The sequence below is a fragment of the Triplophysa rosa genome, linkage group LG19 (assembly GCF_024868665.1).
Source record: "Triplophysa rosa linkage group LG19, Trosa_1v2, whole genome shotgun sequence".
Lineage (NCBI taxonomy): Eukaryota > Metazoa > Chordata > Actinopteri > Cypriniformes > Nemacheilidae > Triplophysa > Triplophysa rosa.
Window position 1 is genome coordinate 20,407,342 of NC_079908.1, and position 21,307 is coordinate 20,428,648.

Genomic DNA, 21,307 nt, shown 5'->3' on the forward strand with positions numbered 1-21,307 from the left:
CCTCTCTCTCTCTCTCTCTCTCTCTCTCTCTCTCTCTCTCTCTCATCTCCACCTGTCAACACACACTCACACCTGTAATTTACACAACAAGATTAAAACGGTCTTCAGGTGGCACAGTGTTCAGTCATATTTTGCCAAATCAAATCATTAAAAATGGTCTAAACGGTAATGCGTTAAAATGAGAAAAAAGTGTGTGGATCTTTGTCAAATTTACATTTACACTGATATGTACAAACACTTCAAAACTTTAAAACAGACGAGAAATGATAATAAGAAAAAAAAACATACAAATAACCAATAGAAATATAGCTGCGAGCAGCGAATGCGGGCCCAAGCCATCAGCACAACCGCCACCCCGGTTGCACCAGGAAAACTGTGCACTGCGGGCACATGCATTTACAGTAACCCTCTGGCAGTCTGGTTTTAAGGGATACAGTAATGAAAGGGTTACACTATAACATCAAGTGTGTGAAACACACAGGCAGAGTAAGATCAGCTGCTCAGTTGGAGAGTTGTTTACCAGTTAGTTGAGACCGAAGATTCGTCAACATTGAAAAAATATATTAAAGTGGCAGTCCGAAAGTTTGAAGTTATATGCAGAGTTGTTTTCTTAAAGGTCCAGTGTGTAATTTTTTGGAGGATCTATTGACAGAAATGCAATATAATATACATAACTACGTATGTCTTCAGAGGTGTATAAAGAGCTTACACAATGAAGCGTTATGTTTTTATTACCTTAGAATGAGTTATTTCTATCTACATACACCGCGGGTCCCCTTGCAAATAATTCGCCATGTTCTGTCAGCCGTCGTAGTGTTTCGACCAGGAGGGGGAGGCGTTGCTGCTAGATTTCACTGAATGGACCTTTAAGTGGGTGGTGCTTTGGCACTGCTGAAAAAAAAACAAGTAACCAACAGAATGAATGTCTTTTTCTGTGTGGTGTGTGTGTTTGTGTACACAGGTGTAAGTGTCACCTGCATGCGTCTCAGTGTTTGTATGTGGATGGAAACTTACAGTGTCAGTGTGAACACAACACAACCGGACAGGACTGTCAGCGCTGCAAGAAAGGATTCAAAGCCAAGGCCTGGAAAGCAGGATCTTATTTACCCACACCAAACGGATCACCAAACACATGTGAGTGACACACACATCACGCAAAATACACAAACACACATACATCAGAGGAATACACACACAGATACACATGCACGCATGCACACATGTTTGCGCAGCATCTTTATGAGGACATACATTGACGCAATGCAATCTCTAGCCCGTTACCCTAACCATCAGAACTACATGCCTGACCCTAAACCTGATTATAACCTAAACCCTAAAACCAAGTCTTCACCCTCAAACAGCCCTTTAAAGGGGTCTCTGGAAGTGAATGTCCTCACTTTACTCTCCTTGTCCTCACACCGCTGCTCTACAACTCAAACCGGTCCTCACAAATATAGATGTACAAGTACACACACACACACACACCAAAGACAACCAGATATTCACACACACATCAGATACACACATAATATATACACACACACATCAGATACACAAACAACAGATATACACATACAGATCTTCTACCCACACCACATGAGTAACACACACACAAGAGAGTACTGTACAGCTTTCACTCTTTTCAGCCACACTAAACACATCCCTAAACACACATGAGCAACACACACATAAGTAACACGTCATTACTACTATCGGGGATCAGAATTCCCTGTCTAAATTCTGTTGAGCATTAGAGATCTTTACAGGTGCACACACAGAAACATCAGACAGCCAGTTATCCAGCCGCCCGGATCTGATCCATTCTTGAAAACATGGACAAAACGATCAGGAGGGAAACACAAGAGCGCTAAACAAGCTTGCGAGCTTAAATGAGGGATGAAAGAGAAAACAAAGAAACCAAGAGAGGAAAAATCAAGACAAAGACAAAAATAACCTAGGGATTTCATTTTCATTTCATTTTCCTCTCGTTTTGTACAGTATCTAAAGGGAGATCCCCTGGAACACAACGCCCCTCTGTTTTACCAGCAGTACTGATGATAAAATAATAATCTAGGGCAGTGCGCACACACGCACACACGCACGCACGCACGCACACACACACACACACACACACGCGCGCGCGCGCACACACACACACCCACAGATGAATTCAGCAGACTGCAGACCTCAACTTGCTTCACTTACACACGCACGCACGCACGCACACACACGCACACACACACACACACGCGCACACGCACACACACACACACACACACACGCGAGCGCTTGAGCACTGCAGAGCCTTTTAGACTTCACAGATCTGTCAGTTCACAGTAAGATCAAGACCGCTATGTGGCGGCCCTATTCCCAGAGAACAGAGCAGAGAGAAGCGCACACTAACTCCGCCATATTGCCTACACACACACACACACACACACAGGTCCAATGATGCACAGCGTGTGCAGACAACATCTCCAATCTGCACGAATCGCTCACTGAACAACACACACACAATCAAACACCAGCTCTGTTCTGAAGTCTATGGAGCCGCCTAACTAGACAGCGCTGTGCGTCCTTCACAAAAGTAGCAGTGCATCCTTCACAGATATATTTCATCAAACACTGAAAAGTGTTGATTATAAACTTGGATGAAATATAACATTCACAACTGTAGTAAGAATTACACTTTGGGTTTTTGTCTTTACTCACTGCATACACGACATACAATTCGTACATTGCATTTGTGACTTGTTTTCCAGTACAAATATCTTGAAAAGCAAAATGACATTGAAAAGTAAAAAAAAAACAATTCTGAACACAAATCCTGAATATAGAAACTAATAAATTAAACCAGATAAAAATAATCTCTTTTTTCCATTTTCTTAACCCTTGTCAATTTGCTTCTCAAGTAATTGTATCCCAAATTAAGAATTTTTATATGTATTTTTATAAAAAAAGACAAAAATGCGAAGTGTTGAACTTAGTTTGGTCAACTTGTGTGATGCACAGTTGCAAAGGTACTCAAGGTTCCTCAGTTACACGCTACAAAATAAAAGTTCCTAAAAGTGTTTTTGTCAAGCTGTATGGTAAAGAACCTGTGAAGTATAAAGAACCTTTCATCCCTTGCTCAAAATGTTCTTTGCAAGGGCTCTTCAGGCTATAAAAACTTTGAAAAGAATGTTTTAAGAACCCTTGACTAATTTTTTGAGGAAGCAAAAATGGTTCTTCTATGCAAAGAACCATTTTTAGCACCTTGAATTTCAAGAGCATAGATATGAGGTCGTGTTCTTGTTAGGATGCTGTCTTAGAAGATAGCGTTTTGGAACAGATCTATTGACTCTCTCTCTCTCTCTCTCAGGTTCTCAGGCCCTGGCTGGTTCTTCTTCTGGTTCCAGTAAGTACAGAACCCGGAATACAAGAGAGAATGTGCTCTCTCTCTCGCTCTCTCTCTCTCTCTCGCTCTCTCTCTCTCTCTCTCTGATATGTCAATCATCCCTGTCTCACTCTCTTTTCTTTGTCTCTGCGCTCCATCCCTCGTTATGTCTTCTTCATTTTTCATGGGCTGCTCGTCGCTTGACTTTCATCATCACCAAGCTGCAAAATCTGCCCTGAGTTCAGTCGGACATCAGAGAGAGCGAGAAAGATACAGGACAGATATAGAGAGAAAGAGAGGATGACAGATAGAAAGCAGGAAAGACAGTTATTCCTTGAGGGTTTGAGCAGAAGGAGCTGAACTACAGATTTTCTCTGAGGACACGCCCACAGCATCACGCAAACACACACATACTTCACACTTTCAACAAAATCGCAAAAATCAAGGGCTTTCTCAGGAACCGACCGTACGGCTCTCATGGTCAGGCCCTTAAAATGATTTATGTATAAACTAATTAATATAAAAGTACATTAGCACAACTTTTCTATGTGGTATTTTGACGGATGCTTACCCTGGTAAACGTTTATACCACCGTATCTTGACCATAGGGTTGGACATGAAATTTTGCTACAATATGATTCCATTTATGATTATTACACAAAAGAGGTCGTAACAAATTATTCTTCAAACAGCTGAAGCAACTCTTCCGGTGCCGGCTGCTACGGATATCGTTTCCATAGCAACAAGCATCACGGCAGTGCCTCTGACATCCACAGAAACCACAGTGATTGTTTCTACAACCGTTGCCCCCGATACAACTACACCTCCCAAAACAACTTTATTTCCAACGATCCTACAAAACGACATCATGACCACAGCAGCAGGTGGGACAGAGAACGGCACGATGTGACAAGGTCCAAAATTTACTGTTTGCCACACCTGACAATGGCAGGTGAATAAATACTGTCAATTTCATAAATTATTGATGAATTAGCATTTTCTTGCAGAATTGATGCTGTTATAATGATGTCATAGAAAAAAAACAGGCAAAGAAAGCAAAAATTCTGCATGACCACAGCCAGTCCAAACATACGAATTTGCCATTTCATTTGCTGCTTGGCAAATGTGAATTTTGCACCCTGGATGTATACTGTAGCTATATGTCAAGATGTAGGTAGACAAACCAAATGCTTGCGTGACCTAGCTTTAGAAATTAAGACTCTCAGACCGCACAAAACATAACAGCCTACAAAAAAACATAAGGCTGATTCACATTTCATGTCTAAAACCGCGCGGAAAACGCGAGATGCGCCGCTTTCTCAAGTCAAATGACCCGTGGGGGGCACTCCGTCTCCATTGCGATGCGCCGCCGACGCTCCTAGAAAAATGTGCGCGCCGCACCGTATGCGCTCCCTATTTGCACTCGCAAGACGCGAAATGTGAATTGTCCCTAATGTTGGCCATTATTTTTTGCCTGTCTCCATCACACGCAGACCCACAGTCAGGTTTGACTTTATGCATTGTGACGGGAATGCTGAGTAGATCCTGTCGCAGCGGTGATTCTAATTTTAAGTTCGCCGACTGTCTGTGTTCCCGCGGAAAAGCACTTAAGGAAAATAGAGGTCATGACGTTAGGAATTTAAGAGCATTTCTGCAACATGGCAAAGCCTTAAACTGTCTTTCAGAGACACACACAAACACTGACTCTCTGTACGCAGTGTGTCATGATTGTGAAAGTACGCTGGTTGATCAAAGTGGGAATTTAGGAAAATGGTCATTATTTCAGATAAACAGGAAATGATGTCACTACATTCACATTACCATTCAATTTTAATAGCAAATACACAGGAAGTGTGCGCGTGCGTGTGTAGAGCATATGGCCCAGAAATCAAACTCATAGATCATGTCCATGTTTTTGTCTCCCCTGTAGTCTAAAGGTCTAAGGGTCTCCCACACAGGGGGTTATACACAACAAACACACACGCTCATACATACAAGCACGAGGAAGAATATGTAGCTGATATGTAGGCCAGTGTGTGTGTAAGATAAATGTCCTTCCTCACACACGCAGGCAGGGATTATACCATCAGTGTGTGTGTGTGTTCAGACAGGGATTACGAGGTCGCCGTAGCGATCCTGATCTCCTGGCAGCTGGTTGGTCATTTGGGCAGACGGCCACAAGAGGGAGAATTAACCACCACGCAGGACACGACATCAAGTATCATCAGAGTTAATCTCTGGGTATTACACGATCGCCGTGTTCCACTGAACTCGGAAAGGCCGATTTTTCCAAACTACTCAGAAAAGTGCTAGGAAACAAAGTAGGATTTGAATACTTGAATTTTCCCAAATCTAGATGAATGATGTCACATGGTGTCACCGAGAACAGCAAGAAATATGGCCAAGTTTTTAATTGAGGCTTAAACACTGTACAGAAATATTCCGCCGAGAAAATAATTTAAAAAGAAAGATTGAATGTGCAATCCGTAACTTTTCTAAAATAAACAAACCTCTTTTTGTGCAAATACCTGAAAAACTAAAAAATCATCAATTATCACAATTATGCAGGAAATGTCTGTTTAACGTCCAATAAGTTTGTAAAGTAACCTAATATTTTTCAAGTTTCATAAAAAGTTACAGATTGCAGTTTTTAAAAATAGTTGAACATAATTTACACGATCACAGTACAGGCATGAAATACAGGTGTGTGAACACGGTAAAGTATCCTTTATACGGTATATGGTTGTAAATTGGAGATATCATAGAGAAATGTCCCACATCTGTCTTTCAATGTCTGTGTAGTTTCAGATTATTTCATGTCCTCATTTAATCCCTAATGTCTTTAACGCTGACTGTGATTGAAGATTTTATTACCGTTATGGCAGAATCTACAGCTGTGAGTACAGGTGAGCCAGCGTGACCCTCAATGGCTTCCGTAGCTGTAGATATAGAGCAAATAGAGTATCAAAAGTGTTCAACATTATAGAAAGCATCTGCATAGACTGTAGAGATATTACAACTAAAGGAAATTTATGACCAAATTAGAAATTTAAGGCAGCATAAAACTTTGTTTCAGTGTGCCACAAAAACGCACTGCAAACTAAATAGGGCCGTGCAATTATTTGTTATTATTCATAACCGTGACTTTGGCCTCCAATGATTACAAAAACAAAACGATTATTGTGCAGCATTTCGTTTTGCAAGGATCTGCGGCACATCTACATTTTGTATTTATTTTTCAGTTGAATTCAAGTAAAAAAGACAATATTATGTTCTTTCAGTAGTCAGTGGGTAATCATGGTTTAATAATCATGGGCAAAATAATTGCAATTATGATTTTTGTCATAATCCAGCAGTCATGTACAGTCTAATCTAGTACTAAATATGTGACCCAGTCTGTGAAAACCCAGCTAAAGTTATTTTTTGGTGATTTACTGTTTTTTAACTTAAAACCGTCCAACGTGACTACATGAACATTCTGTGAAAATATATTTTTGATGTCTTTAATATTGACTAAGACTTTGTCGGAGATTGAAATGACAGTGAAATGAATTAGATTTTGAGCCTGGTTTTCACTGGGTCACATATTGTTTCACATACTATTTAAAACAATAGTAGACTACACATTATGCAGTGTGCTTGCTTTCCTTTCCAAATACTGATTTAATACAGTTAAAAGGGGTCATACACGGCCAAAACGAATATTATCATTTGTTATAGATGTAATGCAATGCGTATACAGGATTTAAGCTGTATTTTCCACATACCGTGCATGTTTGTATCTCCTCTTTGCCCCGCCTCTCTGAAACGCACAGCTTTTTAACAAAGCTCATGGCTCTGAAAAGCGAGGTGTGCTATGATTGGCCAGTTCACCAGTGCATAGTGATTGGTGGAATACTGCAAGCGTGTGAGGGAAATGTAACGCCTCTGACCATATTTGGAACATCAGGTTCCTCTTCAATTGTACTGACAGGTGCGCCCACCTTACTTGCGTATACATTTGGGCGGTCTTAGTCAAATCAGACCACCAACTGACTTAGATTTGTGGGGGTGTGGCTACACGAGGCGTTTCAGGCAGGTCTGGGTGAGCATTCGCTTTTACATAGAATGACTCTTTTGTTCCCACACTTTCATTTCTGCAATTTTACGTGTCTAATACATGCATGGGCGACTTATAACACACCAAAGACACAGAAAAACACGTATTCGTGCCATATGACCCCTTTAATTCACATTGTGGGACGTCACTAGCGCCCCCTTTGGGTATTTACAGAAACTACATAAATCCAATCACACTATTTAAAATGCGGGAGGTTTCTGTGTAGCTCAGCAGTTTGTGTTTATTTCATGCTGACTCCTGTTTCTCTGCCACATCTCTTTCTCTCACTCCTCAAATCCCCTTAGATGCCCCGTCACCGATCACAGACACCCCACAAAACCCCCAACCTCCTCCACAATCCCCTCCAAACACAGATACCGCAACACCCCCAGCCACACCCCCTCTCACCAAGGCCACTCCCCTGGAGGAGGGGCCCGTCCCCACACCAACAGACAGCACAGGTAAGTGCCGGGCACTCGCGTGTCTGTGTTTGAGCTTGAAGGATTCAAACACTTGTTTTGGCACTCAAGGCGTTGTAGCCAAGCCAAGAGCTCAGCGACTGAGTTGCCAGTAAGTCATCTACTCAAAGCTACCCCTAGAGGATTGTGGGTAACGGCTGCAGACCGTGTGCACAGTGGGAAATCAATGCTCAATTAGACTGTGTTTTCCTCTGTCAAAATAGAGTGACTTTGCATATTTCAGCGTAAAGCGGATTAGGGCGGCATACACTGACGCGAACAAACCACACACACACACACACACTGATCGAAGCGTGCATACACACCAGAGGAATGAATAGTGCATGACGTTTAACAAGTGAACTCGTGAGCTAGCGTGAGATAGTCAAACTGAGATCCGAAAATGTCAAGCAGGAATGAAACGCAGAGAGGAGCATAAGCTGCTCGACTGAGACGCCAGAGCGAGCGGATAGATTTAATAAAGGTGGAGAACTTTGAAGCCCCAGTGGATGTGTGTGCATAAAACTACAACACCGTCACGAGCATTTGTTTTAGGCTACTACTGGCTTCATGTGTTTGTATATTACATAAAATGCTAACAAGGGCTCAGAGCAACATAATAAACGCAATGCAGAACCTCAATGCAAGTCACGTACATGTAGTGTGCAAATATTACAAAACATGCTGAATTTGATGATGAATGCAAAGGGCTTAAATGTCAAATAGCACTTGTGTTCATGAGGGAAAACTGCAGTGATAATACTGACACGATAAAGGGATAGTACACCCAAAGATTATTTACTCACCCACATTTTGTTTCAAAATTGTTTGACCTCTGTGGAACAAAACGAGGATTTTGAATAGCTGGATGTTATTTTACATGCAACTACAATAAAAAGTAGACTGATCAAGAATCAGACTGATCCCGTTCTCAGACTTCCATTTTGGTCTCGCACAAAGATGTCGTAAAAATGAAGGATGCAAATTCGTTTGTCGAACAAATAAAAAGATGTGACGTTCTCTGTTTTGAACTGCCTGTCTATAGACATTAACCTGAACACAAGAAATACGAGAAAAAAATATATACAATTATAAGAGCATATGAATAAAACAAATTTAAATAACAATCTCTTAAATATTAATTTACTAAACTTTTTTAGTATTAACATTTTAATATATAAGCCTATAGTTTTGGTTTTATTCATCATCCAAGAGTATTTACAATTCAAATAACTGGTCGTTTTAAACCACATGTAACTGGATTCTTATTTTAAGTATTAAACTTTTCATACTTTATACTGTAAGTGAAGTACAGTATAGTACAAAGAGTTTTTCTCGACTAGACTCGTCTCGAACTTGTTTCATTTAAGACAAGTGAAAAATTAAATGAGGCTTAACTTTGAGAACAGTGGTTAGTTTTATCATACAGATTGAATTACTGGTAGATAGTTTAATAACTGTCAGGTGCTGCTTGTGTGTGTGTTTATATGTACGAACCAATGTATGTTGATTATCATCATCAATGCAAACAAGCGTTTCCTTTAGACGCTCCTGTGGAGATTTCTGGGAAGGATGAGGATCCTTCTGGGAAAGACGAAGTTACTGATGGAGAAACAGCGAGAGTAGAAAGTGTTTTAAAGATCGACACAGGGAGGAAAGAAACTGGTATAAATTCTGTTTTTTATTCTATTCTATTGTTTATCTGCTGTGTGTGATCAAGTCCTGCATCATTTTATTAGTTACTAGTGCGTCAGCCACACCGATACCTGAATCAGTCGAGTCAAATCCAGAGTCTGACGAGCCAATGACGGAATCTCTTGAGTCTGTTGATCCAATACTAGAGTCTACTGAGGAAAAAACAGACTCTGTTGAGACGATACCGGAGTCTGTCCCACCAAAACACCAGTCTACCCGGCCAACACCAGAGTCCATCGACCTAATAAAAGAGTCTGTTGAACCAATACCAGAATCAGTCCCGCCAACACCCAGCTCAACCGAGCCAATAAAGAAGACGGTCCCACCAAATCTGGAATCTGTCCCAGTAGTACTAGAGTCATTCTGGCCAATATCAGAGTCTGTCGGACCAAAAGAAGCGCCAATTTCACCAACGCTAATGCCAGATGAATCAGTACTAGAGCTTGACGCCTCAGGACCAAAACATGCGGCTCTAATACCAGAACTGGATAAGTCAAAGGGGAAAGAAGAAAAAGGAAAGGAGGAGAAAGAGACTGAAAAAGGTATGAATGGACCAATGATCTTGAGTTAGAATACTTGGCTAGAACACATAGAAGCCAGATATCTTATCCTTCAAAGACCTTTCATCACAAAACTACATTTGTGTTAGCACGTTCTTACCTCATTGTCTGATCTGTATACAGAAATGATCGTCTTTGAACTGAGGTCTTGTGGGTAACTGGTACATTATTAATTGGTCTGTGGATTGCTCGGTCCTTCTCTTTGCCCGTCTAGCGCCACACAAAGCCTCAACGGAAAAGGGTGAAGGACGAGAGGAGAAAGAGAGCGAGGGTGAAGGACGAGAGGAGAAAGAGAGCGAAGGAAAGAAAACTGAGAAAGAGGGTGAAGTAAAGCACTTTGAAAAGAAGTGGGAAATGGAAGATAAAATAGAGGACAAAGATGAAAAGAATAAAAAAGGTAGAGGTGCATTATGGGTAGTGAAGTCTACGGCTGTGTTCAGTGTAGTCATTTAGATCTGCCCGCGCTAGTCCAACCTTGTAGTGAGCATGTTTACGCTTGTTAAATGTGCCATAAAATTCTTTTTCTCCATTAGACAACCGCTAGTGTGTAGTTTGGTAGGTCGAGAGCTGCATGTTGTAACTTTACTCCCCGAGTGTTTCTAGACAGAAGCGTTAAATCAGACTTTTAATTTCTTGAAGCTCTTCTGAAGTTCTTACTGTCTGGGGGGCAGCAGACGGTGCAGCTGAAGGGAATCATATATGACGACTTTAAAGGTGAGAACGATGTGATATGTTTATATTAATGTACAGATTCGAGGGAGATCTGCGCCGTGTCTTTAAGAACATCTCAGTATTTACAAGATGGAGGAGCCGTGAAGATGTCAAGGACATCACGGTTGTGAGAGTAGCTTGACATTTCACCTGTAGGGAGCAAATCACAGTTTCAGAATCACACAAGAACTAGCACAGCAGGTCACGTCAGGTGTACTGGCAACAACACACAGATATTACAAGATAAATAACACAACAAAACAGAAAATAAATCAAATACTATACAATTACACAGATACTCTAACCTGTGTGCTTTAAACATGGCATGAAAAAAAAACATTTATAAATGGAATACTAGTTTCTTATAAGTGACTTGCGCACTTCATTATTAAAAAAAAATCATGTACCCTGATAATCTTTAATCAAAAACGTTGACCTTGACTTTGCTGTCATGAGGAATGGCGCGAGGGCGGAGCTTTCTGGTCCGGTGGGGCATAATCCTCCCCGATTAACTGCAAACTCGCATTCAGATCTGCCTCCAACGATCCAATCAGTTGTCAATGTGGGAAATCAAGTCCCGGCCTACATTTTTCCTCATTTCAGAAGCCCTTTCACTCGAAAGGCCAGTTCAAAAGCCCTGTCACGATATGGAAAAGCATACAATCGTTTCTTCCGTTTCTTGAGATGGTCCTCACTGCAGAACACAAGATCCATCATCCAACTCCTCCCACTTTATATACTTAGCCGCAATTTGGAGAGTTCACAGAAATACTCTTGACGACTTTTCTCAGGCATTTAAGAATGACCATAACAACATTTCAGATGCTGTGTAACAAGATCAGTACTCTGGTTAGCTGTCTCATTGTGCGGTTACATAACGTTTTGGAGGAATTTATTCGACAAATGCCTCTCCATCTCCCATTATTCGCATTAACACTTTTTTGGAAAAAAGGAAAACCACCTCAAGCTAAAGTAAACACTTTTTAGCGAATTAACAGTTTTTGTTGAGAAATGTTACGCTTTCAATCTCTCGTTTCTGATGCGAAAATTCAAAATGCCCATAAAACCAGGGCGATGAAAACCTGGCTACTGTGATGTGCACAACAGCAGCGTTCTGGAAATAAAAATAGACCGATTTTTAGCAATAACACAATGATGTAACATGACAGACGTACGGTGAGCGCTGAGACTGTTAATAAACCATAATTTGATTTCAGCCAAACAAATCATAATTCTGTCATTAATACAGTTTTATACCTCTGCGTGTTTCCATTCAACAACAGTGCTGTGGTGTAACAGAGAGCTGGTGGCTTTAGTCTGAAGCTAGAACTATTTATGCAACGATTCATTTAACGTTAGAGGTTTAGTAGAGGTAGGGCTTCATTCTTGCAGTTTTTAAAATATTCAAATCATACAAATTCTAATGAAATCGCCACCTTGAAAAATAGTTTTCCGTGAGAACATGTTCAAATGGTGATGTGAATTAATGAGCGGTACAGTAGAGAGATCTAGAACATGTCACTGCATGTTGACAGTCTACAGACTTTGTGTTTTGTGTTTCATCATGTCAATGTCCTCCTGCATTCTAACTCTCTTCCATCTCTACCCTCCTCTCTGTCATGTGTGATACTGACGGTAAGTTTGTCGTAACCAGAAATGCGTGGGGCAAGCGAATGTTCATTTATATTTCATTGATTTGCCGGTTCCTCTGTACTTCTCCCTTTTAAAGTGTGCATAAATATTTGAAAGCAAATTACAAAATGCTGAAATAACTAAGTTTGTAAAGCTGAATAAATGGTGCGGGTAAAATGCATTTAAATGTGCATCTCTATATGATTATGCGAAAATTCAACATCATTAGAGGTGGTTATGCCTTTAATTGTACTTAAAGGGACAGTTCACCTAACAAAAGGTCGATTCTGTCATCATTTGTTCTCTTTCGTGTGGTTTAAAACATGTATATGAATCGTTGATGCAAATGAAGATATTTCGAGAAATGTCTCAGTGGTTTTGTGTTCATACAAGGGAAGTCAATGGGATTCAGTGTTGTTCGGTTATCAACTTTATTTAAAATATCTTTGTAACGAGGAAGGCGGGACGAGAGCCGTGAGGGAACGGTGCGAGGCCGGTGACGCGAGTGATAATGAGTGTCAGCTGCACATTGCACCGGTCTCGCATCTCTCACGGAGGAGCGGAAGCATAAAAGGACGAGCGACAGGAGTGTACGACGAGAGAGGACCAGGCCTGGACATTGTGTTTAGTTTTATTTATGTTTGTGTGGCCGGCAGTTGACGGTGAGGTAGCTCACTTTCGTTTTGTTGTTTGTTTGTTTATTTTATTATTAAAAGTTGGTTATCGTTGCTTACTTGGAACTGTATTACAATCTTCTTGTGTTCTGCAGACGAAAGAGTGTCATACAGGGTGAATAAATAATGATATCGTTTTCTCTTTCTGTGATGTATCAAAGCAATCGCAATGACTTGTATCTGTGCTTCCTCTTCCACATGGCATTCGCTATTTTAACTTGCTCCTAGCATACAGCAACACATACTCCAAGATGTTTACCTGTTAGTCAACGCGGCGTATGATGTTTGTCTAGGTCGGGACTTTATTCACACATCTCAAAGCAAAGCGACTGATTCAGATTCAATGATCCAAGAGGAAGAAATCCTTCAATCTTGGTTCATTGATGAAGTGAACATTGATTCTCTGTGAGTGACAGAAGGAAAGAGACATTTAACACTGACAAGCGTATAGGGCAGGTGTGAAGTGGAACAGAGAGAAGCCCAGTCGAGTGACAAAAAGATCTGCTTTAGATGGATAAAGCAGATGCTTTCAACAACACTTCTAAAATCTGATTTACCATCATCCTTTTAGTCTCACAACAGCCACACACATACACACACACACACACACACACACACATACATATGCATGTGGATCGAGGAGGACCCCTGTGTGGATATCGCTCTGTCAGCACTACACATACACACACGCACACACACATGTACACACACACTAATCTCCATTTCATCTGTCAGTACCATGAGTGTGGCTGGAAAGACAAACGGATGCAAAACAAGTGTCTAGTTTGATGTAGTATGTAGCCGTACACTAAAACTACCCAGTGGGCAAAAAAATCAGTCCCAATGAAATGATTTTTTTGGCTTTTAGTATGAATATGTTGCCTCACAGCGATATTTTATCCAAAACGTATTCACCCTTATGTGGTGGTAAACCTGTATATAACTCTTCTTCTGTATAACACAAAAGAAGATATTTTGAGAAATGTCTCTATGGTTTTGTTGTTCTGCTTTTTTGTGTGTCAGAAACCTTGACAAATGTGCGCTTCAAGCTCACAGGCCACCCACAAAAGAGAAGAATGACACACCAACCACAGTCCTCCACTTTAGTCATCCATCCCAAAACATGGATGTTACTCTGAGAAGAGAAGAAACAAGGGCTTTCAAACGGAACTCAACATGTCATTTCATCCCATCTTTATCTGTGTCCACACGTTTCTCTCGTCTTTAATTTAATGCAGTGTTTCTCTCTCGCTCTCAGACTGTGAATGTAACGGACACTCCAACCGCTGCAGTTACATCGACTTCCTGAACATCGTCACGTGTGTGAGCTGTAAACACAACACGCGGGGTCAGAACTGTGAGCACTGTCGCATGGGCTTCTACAAAAACACATCTGCAGAGCCCGATGATGAGAACGTGTGTATCGGTGAGTAACAGTGTGTGTGCTCATAGAAAAGAGGATTTCAGCAAAAAATGATACGCAGTAGCTATTAAAAGAAGAAAAACTAGCTATGCTCATGATTCACAATCTTAAATATATCCTACAGAAGTTTGTCACTGATAAAGATGACTTCATTTGTTCATGTGCATGCAATTAAAAATTGTAGTATTACCAATTACACCTGAAGGTTTTAAAACTCAGCAGCGTAGAACTGTACGGCTGTTTTTAATAATGAAAAGCAGATAATATATCTTTAAAAACTCAATTTTGCATAGTTAGTAATGAGATTCATGAAGACATCTATTCCTAAAAACAAAAGACAAAAAAAGACTCTTCAAACTCAGATTTGTCAATCAAACGTCAATATGATTGAAGATCTCAATATGAACTCAAACATTTCTCATCAAATTTACCCAAATCCAGATTATTTCACCTCCGCAATCTACATTCATTTACACCTCCATACTCTTTTCAACAATTACACTCTCATTTGTTTCTCTTTTATTTCTCATGAGAAATGTTTGGAGAAGCATCTACTACTACGTTGATACTTAGATAACTGAGAACTCCATAAAATCTCCTTAGCTATGAACAAGATCAACATTTTTCCTCTGGATAGACACTAAAAGCAATTCAGCAAAAAATGACTGTAAAAAAGAGTTCATGTTTAAAGAGAGCCGTTCCCAGCAGTGTGGACGCCAGTGAAGTCATGTCTGACTGCCTGTGTATGTGCATCAAAGAAATCTTCAGAAACAAAGAAAAAAAAAACTCCAGGATATCCTCCAACTGTGGCAGGATAATGGCACAGTTTTACAGGCAGGACGGTAGAAAAATCGATAACACAAAAACATTGAACAGAAGTTGTTGGTTAGCTTCCTAGTGAACGCACAAACGAAATGCACTGCCAAATAAACACAACGCTAAAAAGAGAAAGCAAGAAAGATCGAGCTGTGCCGAACACCGCAGGTCAAAGTTAAACTGCAACATTATCCTACTGGAAGCGTCACATTAGAGATTCCCAACGGCACTCAAATAAACTTCCAGAAATAAACCCGGATATGACACCTTCTAAATCAGTGGCACCTGTTCCAGCCCGGCGCTGAGAGGACCGGGACGGAGAAGGGAATCCATCTGCCGCACGAGGAGGCAGGACGCAGGGTAAATGAAATCACGCTGTGAAGTCAGCACAAATCTGCCCTCCCCATCGGGCGTGTGCCAGGTGCCAACATGGCACAGAATCAACACTGAGATCTCCACCAGGAGAACATTTACCTCATCCTGAGACCCCGATCTCACCGACTTTATACCGTCTATTTTCAGGAGTTTTCACACGAGTGCAGCAGTCCAGAGAACTGTCCTCTAATAAATCTGGCCGGTGCCCAATAGAATACACTGATGGGTTTAAAACCAACCAAGTCTCAAGGCAGTTAGTGGCATAGACATGAAATTTGGAATCTATTAATTCGTGTTCATGGACACGAATATCTCCATTTTTTTGTGTCACTCAGCACGACTTTCTTTTCGTGTCACTCAGCACGACTTTAAATACACAGACTGCATGTGTATTTACATTTATATATTTATAACCTGATATCAAAAGAAGTTGTACATATTTTAGGATGTGGCTAACCAACACCTGACTTCACCCCAAACCCTAAAATCACAGCCGCAAAGGCTAATTTTGCTAAAAACGCGAGTTTCACGATGTGGCAGAACAACGATAAATGGCTGCCCTAACCCCGCCCCTAAACCTAACGTCAGAGGAAAAGTCGAATCATAACAAAACATACCAATGAGATCGTAGGAAATAGGAATTCACACCAATGAGCCACCTTGTAAAATATGTATGAATTCCCATCAGATTGAGTTGATATATATTTATACATATGAAAGATATCGCATATTAAAATACATTAGATTGAAAGTTGTGCTGGGTGACACGAAAAAAGGGGGAAATTCGTGTCAGTAAACAGAAATTAATAGATTGCAGTTCGTGACAATGTCACGAATTCCCGTGAGACTGTGTTGTTAAAACGTGTAGGAATTAAAACAAAGAAAGGTGAAACTTTCAATGACAGTTAAAGTACAGAAAGATTCCGGAATAAACAGAGATTGTGTCACTAATAATGTGTGTCCGTGTTTTTTGTTTTGTTAGAATGTAACTGTAACACAATGGGCTCGGTGCACGACCGCTGTAACGGAACCGGCTTCTGTCAGTGTAAAGACGGCGCTACGGGAGTCAAATGCGATGAATGTCTCCCCGGTTACTACTGGAAACAGGGCTGCTTTCGTAAGTACCTCCTTCGTTCACGACGTACTTCAATTCATTCAAGACTCATTAACACAGTGGTTCTCAAACTTTTTCGTTGGAAGGCCCCCTTTGTGTAGAGTGCATCGCTTTGCTGTCCCCCAAATAAAGACTTATAATCTTAAATTTAACATTTTTATTTAAACAAAAACATATTCGGTTATACAATGCTGAAACATCAATTCTTTTGTCTGGTGGTCTTATTTTTCTGATGTTTGATTGCATAAAATCTATGATCAATTTCTATATTTCATAAAATGCCACAAAATCTGTGGCCCCCTGGATCCATCTCGGGGCCCCCCCAGGGGCCCCCAGTTTGAGAACTACTGCATTAACAAATCAATCGATCTCTCTTCTCCCCAGACAACTTCACACTTAGATCAGATATTAAAAGCTTTTACTCACTAACAACCCTTAACATCAAAGTCCTAACTGGCTTTAGTTGGCAGTTAAGAAAACATGACCAGTTTTATCTTCAAACAAGCAACAAGACCAAGCAACTATTTTACCTTAAGAAATTCACCCAAAAAGAAAATCCTTTACTCACCTTCGTGTTACATGAATGTGGTTTTTGTAGGATGTTCTGTCTGCCAGGAATGAAAGTAAACTGACAAACGGTGTTGTGCTGCAAATAAATAAATAAATCATGAAGATAACTAAATAAACTCAACTGTAAACAACATCCTATTATAAACAAATAAACATGATCTGTTCCTCAGACACAGCTATCAGGCCTACATTTATTTATAAAACTACATTACATTTTATTGTACTACATTACAATACAACTAAATCAAGAGAATTTGTTGAAAGAAGTTTTAGACAGGTGAGTCTAGTCTGACAGAGACTGATCTTGTATTGCACAATACAATAGTCTGATATTTGTAGCACTTGAAAACAGCACAGAGCTGTTTTAATAATGTCTAAATTGGTTTGTCTTAAATTCTCTGCTGTTTTATGGATTGAAATAATACGTGCGCAAATTCTGAGAAGCTCTTGTTCATTGGAAACTAGTTTGTGGGGTAATGATCACATTTGTACCTGGATTCCCAAGACGATTTTAGAATCCCTGCGCTGTGCATTTTCCCTGTGATCCATCTTTAAGATGAAACAGGCCCACAGCCAGAAGCACCAGCTCTGTGAAGAAAAAGAGAGAGAAAACAGAGCCAATCCATTAGGGAAAAACACTTTCAGGATTAGTCAGTGTGCTTAAAAAGAAGTTTTCTACATGTTGGAACGATTTACTGGATCTAGTAAATGAAGTGTATTAAATTTGTATAAAATGTTTTTACATTACAAACTCGTCGCTTTTATGTGTTTAGGATTTAAGTATAAAAACTACCAAACTACTAGACTGGGCTGCGTTTCCCAAAAGCATCGTAACCTAAAAATGATCTTAGAACCATCAACTACAATCAACGTAGGCTTATGACGCTTTTGGGAAACGCAGCCCAGGTAGTTTTACTAATAGTATACTTTAAAGTGTACTTTTTTCATAAACTATAAGAGTGCTACATGTATTGTAGTAGTAAACTATCAGAATTCAGAATAAGTTCACACATGTAATGTAGATGCAGGAAAAGCGAAAAACATATAGTTGTAAACTAGTGTACTCAAAGTACTTAAAAGTGGGCCAATGTAGTCAGTGCACTTACAAGTGTACTACTATTACATTTATATTAGTAACTTACTACATTTAGTATACTTAAATTCTGTCATCATTTACTCACATTCGAGTTGTTCCAAATCTGTAGAAATGTCTTTGTTCTGGTGAACACAGAGAAAGATATTTGGAAGAATGCTTGTTACCAAACAGTTCTTGGACCCCATTGACTCCCATAGTAGGAAAATTACTTTATATTTGTTTTGTTCTGTTGAACAAAAAAGATGATACTTTGAAGAATGTAGGACAGCAAACAGTTCTGGCTTTTGACTACCATTGTCATTTTTCCTACTATGGTAGACAATGGTGGCCAAGAACTGTTTGGTCATAAGCATTCCTCCAAATATCTTTCTCTGTGTTCAACCAAACAAAGAAATTGATACAAGTTTGGAACAATTAGAGAGCGAGTAATTCATGACAGAATTAAAATATTTGGGTGAACTATCCCTTTAAAAATAAACTTGAACTTTACTTAAGTGTACTTAATTTAAAAAAAATGGCAGTCCATGTCCATTTTTTTAAATAAAATGTGATAACTTTTAACAATCAGGGCCAAAAAATAAGTTAATTCATTACCAAATGGAAGGTCAAGTTGAGCGCATTGCATTGTGGGAGACAGCATTCCACACAGTGTGCTCTGGTTGCAGCGGGTCGTCTGGGTTTTCAAGGCATGCAGAAAATTTGCATACCGTGCACGGTTACACACTTTATACTGCAGAAAAAGCAAAAGTGCTATGCTATTCTGAACATAGCCCTAGACTCGCCCTCTTTATCATCTTCTGTCTCTCTCTCACACACACACTCATTGTTCACTACGGAGACGGTGAGACAGTTTGGGGTCAGGTGTGCGGCACCTGGTCTCATTAGCACTCAGACACCCACAACCTTTTAATGACACCAGACGCCCATGCTAAATGTGACACAGATTCAAGCCACCCAACAATGATCAGCGATGTGTCTGAGAGAGAGAGAGAGAGAGAAACATACAGGAAATCGATATAAGTGTGATTGCGTTTATAAAAAATTATAATTTCTTTAAAGTGCCACGTGACTTTCTCATGTTCTCACAGCAAATGTGTGCGACGAGGAGCTGCTCTTGTGCCAGAACGGGGGGACGTGCTTTCAGAACCAGCGCTGTATCTGCACGCCGGACTTTAAGGGTGTTTTGTGCCAACAGTCGCGCTGCGACGGAGGTAAAAAGTGCAATGGTGCCAACGGGCTCGGTCTGAGCCTGGCACTGCTCCTCTGCCCGCTCCTCGCCATCCTGCTGCGCCCCGCCGCTTCCTGAGATACCCCTGCATCACCAGCAGCGGGCGCAGAGAGGGCACGGCACTCGCCAGCGCTCCCTACGCGGTGCAGAACGCCCTGCAGGAGATCATGAACGAGAAACGGAGACTCTACAAGGAAATATACAGAACTCAAAGTACAAAGTTTGTTTTAAAGATACCAAAAAAGACACACACACAATTCCTATAAACCAACAAGAAGTGAGGTTCAATTCTTCTGCAATAGCTCAGCGCACTTCCTTCACTCCTGCTGGCTTGAAGTAGGGGCAGGTGCTCAGAACATGTTGTGTCGTATCAAAATCAGACTCACGTGGGATTATTACTCCCTTGTTGGTCCCTACTAAGGATAAGATTACAAGTGGAGGTGGGCTTTAGAGATGGGGACCAATCAGATAGCAGCATTCCTGTGAAGGAACCAATCAGAAGCTGTGGAGTCACAATCTCACGAGGAGTCCGTTTTCGGTACGGTCCGACTGTAGAGTTCATCAGGGTCTGTTTTTACTAAAACACAAGAAAGGCCTCGCTTCACATTTTTACACTCATCCCCTGCAGTTTTTGACATTCAGATGTATGTATCGAGCGCTCACTGTTATTCGCAAAAAGCAAAGAGTATGAATATGATTGTCTAAAATCTTAATATTCATGATCTAAGAAATATCACACTGTATCGCTGGTTGTTATAGGGATGTTTGTAGGCACCGTTAGAGACCATCAATATTTATAAAGTATTCAGGACACAAGCAGGTTATCCAACACGGAAAAAGAAGATATCTAATGAAATGTAATTGTTATTATAAACCCACATTATTTACATATTTTTGGGTAGAGAATATTTTTGTTTGGATCCACAGCTATCCTCGTGAAGCAAAAAGGTTTTATTACACAAGCACACGGATTATTATCGTAAGAGAAACTATCATGTAAAGTTTGCACTGTATTACAAAAGGATGAATCTAGACACTAAATGTATTAATCTTGACATCAGAATACAGGTTTATGAGAAGGTAAACTCTATAGAAAGTATTGGGATGGGGCTCATTACACTGTACATATGATGGTTAATGATTTTACAGAACGAAAAGATTAATTAAATTTTGACACTGTAAACTTTACAGTAAATTTGACTGTTACTTGGACGTGTTTGACTGGTTTCTGTGTTTCTTATTTCCTCTGCACCACATTGACAAACAGGATTTCAGCAAACATCTGATTTATACATGAACTAATGGTAACATTTAAGAAATAAATGTGCTTTTTTGGTTATTTTTAAACTCACAACCAGGCTTTTAAAGGGATGTAGTTAGTTTACCCAAAAATGAAAATTCTGTGATCATTTACTCACTTTCATATTATTCCAGGCTTCAGTCAACCAGCTGGGTGGAAATGAAACTGAGAAATTTGCTC

At 40.2% G+C, this 21,307-nt stretch overlaps 1 protein-coding gene across 1 annotated transcript in view; it reads left to right on the top strand.

The window, feature by feature from the left end:
• ntng2b (netrin g2b) overlaps positions 1 to 21,033 on the top strand; it is a 53,547-nt gene extending 32,514 nt beyond the window's left edge. The window contains exons 4-15 of the mRNA XM_057359985.1: positions 962 to 1,134; positions 3,362 to 3,397; positions 4,069 to 4,260; positions 6,241 to 6,282; positions 7,781 to 7,936; positions 9,479 to 9,598; positions 9,673 to 10,170; positions 10,403 to 10,585; positions 10,828 to 10,902; positions 14,464 to 14,631; positions 16,802 to 16,936; positions 19,688 to 21,033. Of these exons, the coding sequence (XP_057215968.1) occupies positions 962 to 1,134; positions 3,362 to 3,397; positions 4,069 to 4,260; positions 6,241 to 6,282; positions 7,781 to 7,936; positions 9,479 to 9,598; positions 9,673 to 10,170; positions 10,403 to 10,585; positions 10,828 to 10,902; positions 14,464 to 14,631; positions 16,802 to 16,936; positions 19,688 to 19,905 (1,996 nt within the window). The 3' untranslated portion in view covers positions 19,906 to 21,033. The remainder of the gene's footprint in view (positions 1 to 961; positions 1,135 to 3,361; positions 3,398 to 4,068; positions 4,261 to 6,240; positions 6,283 to 7,780; positions 7,937 to 9,478; positions 9,599 to 9,672; positions 10,171 to 10,402; positions 10,586 to 10,827; positions 10,903 to 14,463; positions 14,632 to 16,801; positions 16,937 to 19,687) is intronic.
• The last annotated feature ends 274 nt before the right edge of the window (positions 21,034 to 21,307 follow it).